This window comes from Rattus norvegicus, chromosome X, assembly GCF_021556685.1.
Source record: "Rattus norvegicus strain SHRSP/BbbUtx chromosome X, alternate assembly SHRSP_T2T, whole genome shotgun sequence".
NCBI classification, from domain to species: Eukaryota; Metazoa; Chordata; class Mammalia; order Rodentia; family Muridae; genus Rattus; species Rattus norvegicus.
Window position 1 is genome coordinate 64,278,223 of NC_141554.1, and position 11,153 is coordinate 64,289,375.

Here is an 11,153-nt window from a genome sequence, read left to right on the forward strand (position 1 = left end):
TTTCTGGTACAATCTATTTGGTGTTCTATAAGTTCCTTATAGCTTTATAGGCATTTCCTTCTTTAGGTTAGGAAAATTTTCTTCTATGACTTCATCAATAGTATTTCCTTAGCCTTTGAACTGGGAATTTTCTCCTTCGTTTATTCCTATTATTCTTAGGCTTGGTCTTTTTATAACAACCCAGATTTCTTGGATGATTTGTGTCAGAAAGTTTTCAGATTTAACATTTTCTTTTCCATATTTATGTCTTCTATTGTATCTTCAATACCTGATATTCTCTCTTCTGTCTGCTGCATTCTGTTGGAAATGCTTCTATCACCTCTAGGTTTTTTTAGATTTTTTTCATTTCCAGAATTCCCTGTTTGTGTTTTTTTTCTTTACTACTTCAATTCTAATTATCAAGTCTTGAATGCATTTCTTTCCACTCTTTGCTTTTCTCTTAGACTTCTTTAAGATGTTGTTTATATCCTCTGTTTATCTTTTCCTGGTTTTCTTTGAGTAATTTATTAATTTCTTTTGATTGTTTGTATTTTCCTTGATTTATTTTAGGAAACTTTTCATTTCCTCTTTAAAGACATCTATCATCTTTATAAACTTGGTTTTAATGATACTTTCTTGTTTTTCAGCTGTGTTGGAATATTTTGAGTTTACTATAGTAAGATAGTAAGATAGCTAGGTTATTATGCTGACACAGTGCTCTGAATGTTATTGTGTTCTTACACTGGTGTCTAGGCATCTGAGTTTGTGGTGATTATTGGTGTTGTTGCCAGTTTCTGACTTTTGTTTTACCTTGTTTTGTTTGTTATGTTTATTTTTGATTTTTGATTTTGTAGCTCCAGTTTTGCTCTTGGTTTCCATTTCCTTTCTGGTACACTCGAGTGACCAGTGGTTGAGTAGAGGGTCTCTGCTTCAGTTGGGCACTGGCCTGATGATGGTCAGAATGGCACACAGAAATGGCTCTAGCAAGTTCAATGCACCATAGTGCCATAATTAAAAAGAAAAAGATGAAATATATGCTAATTCTCAATCTTAGCAAACTTTACATCACTTCCTCTTTGTCACAGTTCTCAGTAACAAAATTCATGATTAGGCAAAGGAAAATGTTTGAGGAAATGTCTCACCCACTGGAAGCTGAACAGAATGGAGAGATGGAGGGTACATTTTTCCTTTCAGAAAATGACAATTCCTGGATATGTAGAAATGTGATTCAGAGTACAAAAGGTACAAAAGTATATATTGCAGTCCAACACAATCATATTCTCTGATTCTGGGGATAGCATCTTGCGTGTAGATGGTGTATTTTTGCTTATTATCACCAGCCTTTCATTGACATACAGTTTAAAGGGTAGACTAAGCCAAAATATTGGTAATAAAATTTGTTTTCACTTTAGGGGCTAAGCACCACACTTCTGATAAGTGAAAATACTTCTGAGAAACAAAACAAAGCTAAATAAGCATATATAGTATTTTCTAGCTTTACATTTTAAGGTAGAGGAGGCAGGTCCCTTTAACAATATCCATTACATAAGCACATTCTTTTTAGGAAGAATCTTGGGTGAATCACAAGATTCTGCTGGAACTAAGGCAAGCTCAGAGATTCAAGTGTGCCTGAGAGAGGTTTGTTGGTGAAAGTTCAGTAAGAGAGGATTGGGAAGTATCAGGGCTTTCTCCTCCAATAATCCTAATGACTTTGGGCCCTCCCTTAGCCTCTTTCCTTCATTTAAACCCCAGTAATTTTCCCCTCTTATGATTTTTCAGAATTGTGACCTTGACAACCTTCCTGGCCACGGTAGTGAGGTGTAGTTACCTGTGGTCAAAAGACAAACAGCCCAGGTCTGCACAAGGACGTGGACTAGTGAGGCAAGACCAAAGATTAAGATGGAAGACAAGCTTTATAGAGTAAAAGTCTATGTCATGATGGAAGACAAGCAGTGGAAAGACATAGGTGCAGGACAAATTTCATCCAAATACATTGATCGGCTCCAGGGAGTATGCCTGCTTGTTCATTCAGAATCAGATGGCTCACCAATTCTGGAGTGCAAGATACAACCTAATGTGCCCTATCAGAAACATCAAGGGAAGGTAATCATTTGGTCTGAAGCTAAGAACCATGGTACGGCAATACATTTCCAGGAACCAAATGACTGTCAAGAGACCTGGGAAGTTATCTGCCAAGTTCAAGGTAAAGATCCAAATGTAGAAATCACACAATTACTTACTGATGATCTGGAAAGTTTTAAAGATATGCTGCTCAGTTGGAATAAAGTTGAGATGTCAAGCTGTGAACTCCATACACTTGAAAACATTGCAGATTTACTTTCTTTTGTCAATGAAGCACCAAGCCACAAAAAAATTCTTACACTGGTCTTGGAAAAAGAAGGTTACATTAAAAAATTGCTACAGCTGTTCAAAACTTGTGAAAAGCATCAGAACATAGACGGTTTACACTACTTAAATAACATCATTAGAGGAATCCTGTTTCTAGACAATATACATTTGTTTAACATTATGTTTTCTGATGAATTTATTATGGATGTGGTAGGATGCCTTGAATATGGCCCTGGTTTAGATGAGCCAAAGCAGCACAGGCAATTTTTGACTCAAAATGTGAAATTCAAGAATGTTATGCAAATAACTCACTCCCAACTTAGGAAAAAAATACAACAGACCTACAGAATGCAATATATTTATGATATTGTATTACCCACACCATCCATATTTGAAGTAAATCTTCTTCATGATCTTAGCACTATGATTTTTTTCAACAAAATTGAAATAATTACCATGTTGCAAGAAGATGAACATTTTTTGCTCGAAGTTCTTGCTCAGCTAAAAGATAACACTGTAAGCAATGAGAGACGGCATGAATTGTTATTATTCTTCAAGGAATTTTGTGCATTTGCTAAGACATTACACTTTCAAAAGAAAAATACATTACTGAAAACACTAATAAAGCTAGGAATCATTAGTGCTCTGAAAGTTGTAGTACACATGCATGATTACCAAATACAAGTAGCTGCTTTAGAACTATTTGCACATCTAGTAGAATATAGTCCACGTCTAATTCGAGCATATGCAATGAAAGAAGCTCAGTACAGTGAAGATAATGATGGCCTTCTGATTAATATAATGATCAAACAAATGACCTGTGATTCTGATCCTGAATTTTCACGAAGCATCATTTTGACAACAGTTCTCCATGCAATTCTTGATCCAGAAAATATGCGTGTCACAACTAAGGGGCATGAAAGAAGAAAATTCCTGAATTACTTTTATAGACATTGCATGAATAAACTCATAGAACCAATTTTGTCTATAACAGTAGAAAATAATAGTGATGACAATAGGGTTAATATCTGTCCTGATAATTATCAAAATGCACAATTACTTGGTGCAATTTTAGAAATACTCACATTTTGTGTGCAGTACCACTCAAAATATGTAAAAAATTATATTATAAGCAAAAACTTGCTCAGCAGAATCTTGATACTGATGAGTTCAAAGCACACATTTCTGATTTTGTGTGCTGTCCGGTTTATGAGAAAAATGATCGGCCTTAAAGACAAAATGTACAATCTTTACATAGTTGAGAAAAATCTGTTTGAACCAGTTGTAAATGCTTTTATGCATAATGGACATCGGTACAATATGTTAAATTCAGCTATTATTGAGCTATTTGAATTTATAAGACAAGAAAACATCAAGTCTCTCATTGCAAACATTGTGGAAAAATTTTTTATGTTCTTTGAATCAATTCAGTATGTTCAGACATTTAAAGGGTTGAAAACTAAATATGAAGAGGAAAAAAAGAAGAAGAGAGAGAGACAATTAAGAAAGAGTTTACATAATATAATATACCAGAGAATATATTGTAGACATATCAAAGCTATGGAAGTAAAGGTCAAGGCAGATATATTTTGTAGACAGATCACAGATAAAGAAGAAGAAAGAGAAAAAGGAGGAGGAGGAGGAGAAGGAGGAGGAGGAAGAGGAGGAGAAGGAGAAGGAGGAAGAGAAGGAGGAGGACGAGAAGGAGAAGGAGGAGGCGGGGGAAAAGGAGGAAGAGGAGAAGGAGGAGCTGTTCTATCAATGGGAAGTGACATTCCAAGTCATTATGATATGTTTGTGAAAATTAACGAGATGAATGAAAGAGAAAATGTAATAGAATGCCGAAAAAGAAAGTCATCTGCAACCTCTGAATATTCTACGTCTTGTGGTGATACGTCTGATAATGGAATAAGTACAGTTTATTGTAGCAGTCTTGTTCCTTTAGTGGATTACGCATATGATACTGATGGTGAAGATGATGATGGTTCTTATGGTAACAATGAAAATGAAGAAGAAGAAGAAGAAGAAGAAGAAGAAGAACCCCCGAAAAAAAAACCTTATTTTCATCCATAAAATAATATGAACTCAAAGCTCAAATAAAATTGTGTAGATATCACTAACTCAAAATATCATTTAAAAATATTTCTCCTATGGACTTTTAGTTATGGTAGAATCCAGTGCAAAATAATAAGAGACCTTAATTTTACATAAAGAAAACCTTCCATAAATAGATGTGTATTATAAAATAAACAGCAACTAAGTTATAACTTCTTATAAAGAACATCTTACTTTAGCCACATGTTTCGAGAAGAGGAAAAATTTTAATAAATAATTCAATTTTTACTAAGGTATTAGAAGCATCTACAAAGGTTTTATTGAAAATCCTACTGTCAAAGAAGGGGTCTAGAAATTCTTTCCATAAATTGGCATTTGTTTAGAGTATACTTTGATGTATTGAAGACAAAATAACATGAGACTTTTCAACATTTCTGTGAAGATTTACCAGAATTTTAGCATTATGAATAATAATAGGGGAACAACATTCAGTGTAATTCAGTAAAATTTTCATTAATAAAGTGATATGCTAGATCCTAAAGGAGCTGTTGTTAATGTATTTCTTTTCAGATAAGAACATCAAGTATCAATATCAATAGAATACTCACCCTAATGTGGTTTCTGTAGAATTTTCATGGGATAAAACAGGATAGATCAAATATATAGTTTGCAAAAGTTAATGAAGCTTGGTCCTTTTCCTTAGATTAGTAGGTAAATACTAGGATGCACACAAAGGCACAGGCACATGCATGCATGCGTGCACACGTGCATACACACATACACACACATACACACACATAATATACACACAGACATATGGTCACTGTAATAAACTAACAAAACAAATGAAGAGAGGAATATTTAACTTTGTCTTACAGTGTGAGGGGATACATTCCATCCTGGTGGGAAGTAGACTGTTCAGTTCTGGGAGGAATTTAAAGCATCCTGTCATATTACACCCACAGTCAACAAGCAACTCAAACTCTCTTTTTATTTACTGCCAGACATCAGCCAGTGGTACAGAGTCACATATATTCAAGGTGAGTCTTCCAATCTCAATTATCACAGTCTATAAACTACCTCATAAATATTCCAAGAAGTTTGTGTCCTAAGGGTAGATTCTGTTAATTATTAAATACCACTAATTAATCCCTTACCTTCCTAACAGCCAAGCATATAAATATTTAGCCATAACCTTCCACCATCCCATACAGAATTACAAAATGTATTTAGTCTAACTCTAAAACACCCCATAGTCTTTAAAGATTTCAACATTGTTCAAAAGTGTAATTACAGAATCTCTTCTGAGACTCATTCTCTTAACTCTGAGGCCTCATACCATAAAAGAAAGCATATTAGTAACTTTTTTGTGGTGATGAAACACATGACAAAATCAATATATGGAGGCCAGATCGATGATTCAGCAGTTAGGAATGCTTTCATAAAACTGCATTTGATCCTTAGTATCCACATGGTAGCTAAGAAACATGTATAAATCCGGTTAACTCAGGCATGTTTCCATCTTTTGGACTCCACTGGCACTTCACCCATGTGGTAAAAACATACATATAGGTAAAACACACACATACACAAACACATAAAAATAAATATCTTTGTAAGAGTCACCTCATGGAAGAAATAGTTCCTTTTGGCTTATGCTCTAAAACAAGGAACCCATAAATGGTAGGGGAGGCATGGCAGCAGATGGCCAAGTAGAAAGATGGTAATCACATTTTATCCACATACAGGAAAGAGGGGGGTTGGAGAAGGGAGAAAGGAAGGAAGGAAGGGAGGGAGGAAGGGAGGAAGGGAGGAGGTCAAGGGAGAGGGACAGGGACAGGGAGAGGGGAGAAGTAAAAAGAGAGGAAGAGAGAGATGGAGGAAAATTGGAATTAACAAGGATCTCTATCTCTCAAAGCCAACCCTTACTGATGTACATCCCTTAGCAAATCATTATCTTTACAGCTTCCATACCCTCTCCGAACAGAGTGCCAATACCCACGGTCCAAGTGTTCAAATAGTTGGACCAATGATGTGGGGACGGTTTTCATGTAAACCACCATATTCTGCCTCCTCTCCCGCATTGGCCTCTAGCTATGTCACAATGATATGGTGTGATAACACTTTTCCTGGGGAGATGAAATATATATATATATATATATGATTATTCACCCCAGATATGAAACCCACAACAGACCAAAGTACAGATAACACCAAAGTTCAACTTGGTGAGCCAATGAGTTATATTGAGGTTATTTACCAAAGTGTGGATAAGCTGAAATGACACAGAGACATCTGCATCATCAAAGCCCATCCAAGCCAGGGTGACAGATTACAAATGCTGGATATATGGGGCACATTTTATAGCCTGCAGTCAGCACAACATATTGGAGAGTGTCATTTCCATGCAACTCAGTTGGTCTGAATCTCTTTTAGGCAGCTTGGATAGTTTCTGCTTCTTGCAGGTAGCAGACCTAGTGTCAGAGACTTCTTTTCAGGTTATCTTCTCTGAGAGTGACTCTTAACAGCATATTGCTGTGTATTTTTTCTTTATATACGTTGCATTCTGACCATAGTTTCCCCTACCTCCACTAACCCCAGCACCACTTCCCATCTCTCTTGTGCCCTAAATCCATTCCTCTTCCATTTTCCTTAAAACTAGATTAGGTCTCACAGAGATATTAACTAAAAATGACATAACAAAAGTTACAGTAAAGTAACACCTACTCCCTCATATTAAGGTTGGACAAGGCAACCAGTCGGAAGAAAAGGGTCCCTAACAAAGGCAAAGTGTCAAAGATATCTTCTACACAGCATTCTGTGTATATATGTATGCACGCACATCAATATAGCCTCTAGAAGAAGCACAAACAAAGAACATCCAACAAACCATAAGCTGCAGCACAGTCCACAGAAATCAAGATGAATTTAGGTGGCATCACAGACCACTGAAATTGCCATGGCCTCCAGTAGTAGCAAGGACCAAAGACATCAACAAAGGCCTCAGACACAAAACAGACTATGGACACTATCATGGCTTACACAGAGGTGGCCTGTGATACCACCTGAGAAATTGGTGATGTCCATTCTCTAACTTATGTTGGAATAGTTAGTACTGTTATACCTGAAGGCCAGATGGATGTCTATGGCCCACATTGTGTTCAAAGGCCATGTGGATAACCATCATCTATGTTGCCATCTGATGACAGGTTGAGGTCAGAGGGCCAAGCTAGCACCAGGAACTATGTTGATGTGTGTGACCTGGGATGCTTCTGGAGATCCTCTTGATATCTGAGCTTCATGTTGTGGCTGGCATCCATGTTAAAATCCATAGCCTTGCTGCATCAAGGGTGGTCTTGATGCCCATGTCCCATTTTACCACCAAAGGCTCTGGGGACGTCCATTGACTGTGGTCACCAGAAACCATGTGGAACACTATGCAGCCACTGGCTATAAAGGGAAAGAAAAATTCTTTGGCAGTGGTATCAGTAACTGCAGAATCAGAGTTGAGAATGAGAGACATAGGAGGCTTCTTTGTCAACCTGTCTTTCACATCTCAACCCTCAAAAGAAATAAGAAACAGTCTAGATAGGTAAACATTAAAAATTTTCTTAAAATAGTAACTGGAGTGCTGAAATTCATCTTTATCTTTTCAGAATTGACAGATTCCAGTGGGGAGCAGGGATAGAATTAGGAAAGGAATCAATTTTCTATAAAGGGCTGGACACTAGGACTTAGACCATGTTCCACTGAGTATATGAGCAATACAAATTTAATTTGGCATTGTTTTTACTTTCTTTTCTTTATTTTTATTCTCCTTTGATATTGGGTTAGGTCACAAGGGTTGGAATGGATCTGGGAGGACTGGGAAGTGAATGTAACGCACTTGTATAATTTCCAAATTATAAAATACTACATTAAAAAGAATCAGAGGTACCTGCACTTCTGCTGTTTTGTGTGCCACAAGAACACTAACCATAACATACATGCAGATGAGTCACCTAAGACCCATACAGGATCAAAGATGTTGCTGCAGTCCTTGTGAGCACCTCTGGATCATATTTAGTTGCTTCTGTGGCCTGTATTCTTCTGGTGTCTTTGACCAGTCTGTCTCCTAGAATCCTTCCTCCCCTTATTCTTCAGGGTTCCATGGGCTTCACCTAGTGTTTGGCTGCTAGATCATGCCATTCTGATAAAAATTGAGCTGGGTACCATTCTATGAGTTTAACACAATATCATTATAAATCATTGCATTAACTTTTTTGCTTTAGAATTTTGCCAGTAATATTTGATTCTATCACCATTTAGGATGATTTATTTTTCTAGTTTCATGTATTTTACTGCAAGTATTATGGTTTTTTAATGGCTGAGTATTAAGCCATTGTGTAGATGTACTGTATTTTCTTTTATGTTCTTTTGTTGAGAGCCATCTAAGTTGTTTCCAGCTTCTCATGATCATGAATAAAGCTGCTATGAACATAATTGAGCAAGTATCCTTGTGTCAGAGGGAGTTTCCATTGGGTATATTCTCAGGAATAGTATAGCTGGGTCCTGAGGTAGAAAAATTTCCCATTTTCTGAGGAGCTGCCATATTGATTTTCAAAGTGGCTGTACAAGTTTTTATTCCAACCTACATTGGAGGAGTGTTCCTCTTGCTCCAAATCCTATCCAGGATGAACTCTCACCTGAGTTTTTAATCTTACACATTGTGAGAAGTTTAAGATGCATCTCAGTTTTGATTTACATTTCCCTGAGTATTGAGTGTGTTGAACATTTCTGTTAGTGCTTCTCTGATCTTAGAGATTTCTCTGTCAAGAATTTCTCTGTTTAGCTCTGTACCACATTTTAAAAATTGGGTTACTTGGTTTGATAAAAAAGATCATAATAAATAATACATAAAATAGTACATAAGACATAATAAATAATGACACATAAATAAGAACATAGTACAGCATGCCTCTTTGTTGTATGTTGGAACATCTTTGGATTATATGCCCAGGTGTGGTATAGCTGGGTCCTCAGATAGTACAATATCCAATTTTCTGGGGAACCACCAGACTGATTTCCAGAGTGGTTGTAGCAGCTTGCAATCCCACCAATAATGGAGGAGTATTCCTCTTTCTTCACATCTTTGCCAGAATCTGTTGTCACCTGACTTTTTGATCTTAGCAATTCTGACTGGTATGAGGTGGGATATCAAGTTTGTTTTGATTTGCATTTTCCTGATGACTAAGAATGTTGAACATTTCTTTAGGTGCTTCTCAGCCATTGGATATTCATCAGCTGAGAATACTTTGCTTTGCTCTGTACCCATTTTTTAATAGGTTAATTTTATTCTTGGGGGTCTAACTACCTGAATTTTTGTATTTATTAGATATTAGCCCTCTATTAGATGTAGGATTCCTAAAGATCTTTCCCCAGTCTGTTGGATGACTTTATGTCTTATTGACAGTATCTTTTGCCTTACAGAAGCTTTGCGATTTTATAAGGTCTCATTTGTTGATTCTATGTTTTCTCTCCATTAAATTTGATGTTGAATGTTGGCTGCTGGCCTTCTGTATATTGCTTTTATTATGTTTATGACTCCTGATCTCTTTCCTAGGTTTTCTTTATTCAGGGTTGTATCTCTTTATGATTTCCTTATTGTTTCTATTTCCATTTTTCGGTCCTGGATGGTTTTGTTCAATTCCTTCACCTGTTTGGTTGTGTTTTACTATAATTCTTTTTTATTGGATATTTTTTATAGGGTGCACGCCCTATCCACTCCCTCCAACCTCTCACTCCCTGACATTCCCCTACACTGGGGCATCAAGCCTTGATAGGACAAAGGGCCTCTCTGCCCACTGATGCCTGACAAGGCCATCCCCTGCTACATTTGTGGCTGGAATCACAGGTCCATCCCTGTGTACCCTTGAAATGGTGGTTTAGTCAGTAGAAGCTCTGGGGAGTCTGATTGGTTAATATTATTGTTCTTCTTATGGGGTTGCAAATCCCTTCATTTCCTTCAGGCTTTTCTGTAACTCCTCCACTGAGGACCCCTTGCTCATTCTAGTACTTGGCTGTAAGTGTTCACTACTGTATTTGTCAGGCTCTCACAGATCCTCTGAGGAGACAGCTATATCAGTCTCCTGTCAGGATGCACTTCTTGGCATCTACAATAGTGTCTAGGTTTGGTACATGTATAAGGAATGGATCCCCAGGTGATGGCCTTTCCTTCAGTCTCTGCTCTTAGGGCATAAGCCAATGGTGTTTAGTTCTGGAAATTTTCCCCAGTGCCTATGTTTTCGAACCTCTTTCCCACTTTGTCTTCTTTTAGTTTCAGTGTATCTGGTTTGAAGTGGAAGTCCTTGATTCACTTGAACTCGAGCTTTATATAAGGAGATGGGAATGGATTGATTTACATTCTTCTACATGCTAACCTCCAGTTGAACCAGAACCATTGTTTGAAATTGCTATCTTTCTTCCATTGGACGGTTTTAGCTCCTTTGTCAAAGATCAAATGACCATAGGTGTGTGGGTCCGTTTCTGGGTCTTCAATTCTATTTTATTGATCTACCTGCCTCTCTCTTTACCATACTCTGCAGTTTTTTGTAATCACTATTGCTCTGTAAAACAGCTTGAGGTCAGGGAGAATGATTGCACCAGAAGTTCTTTTATTATTGAGACTAGTTTTTTTTTTTTTTATCCTGGGTTTTTTGTTATTCCAAATGAATTTACAAATTGCTCTTTCTAACTTTCTGAAGAATTGAGTAGGAATTTTGATGGGGATT

At 36.9% G+C, this 11,153-nt stretch overlaps 1 protein-coding gene across 2 annotated transcripts; it reads left to right on the forward strand.

The window, feature by feature from the left end:
* The first annotated feature begins 1,559 nt into the window (after positions 1-1,559).
* Ppp4r3cl1 (protein phosphatase 4 regulatory subunit 3C like 1) lies at positions 1,560-4,924 on the forward strand. 2 transcript variants are annotated; one of them, NM_001447015.1, is made up of 2 exons: positions 1,560-1,617; positions 1,759-4,924. In NM_001447015.1, exon 2 carries the CDS (start codon positions 1,879-1,881, stop codon positions 4,399-4,401), a length of 2,523 nt encoding a protein of 840 aa, NP_001433944.1. In that variant the 5' UTR covers positions 1,560-1,617; positions 1,759-1,878; the 3' UTR covers positions 4,402-4,924. The 2 variants fall into 2 exon arrangements, with proteins under 2 accessions (NP_001433944.1, XP_087456109.1); XM_087599983.1 differs by having other exon boundaries at positions 1,573-1,654; positions 1,759-4,918.
* Positions 4,925-11,153: the final 6,229 nt, after the last annotated feature.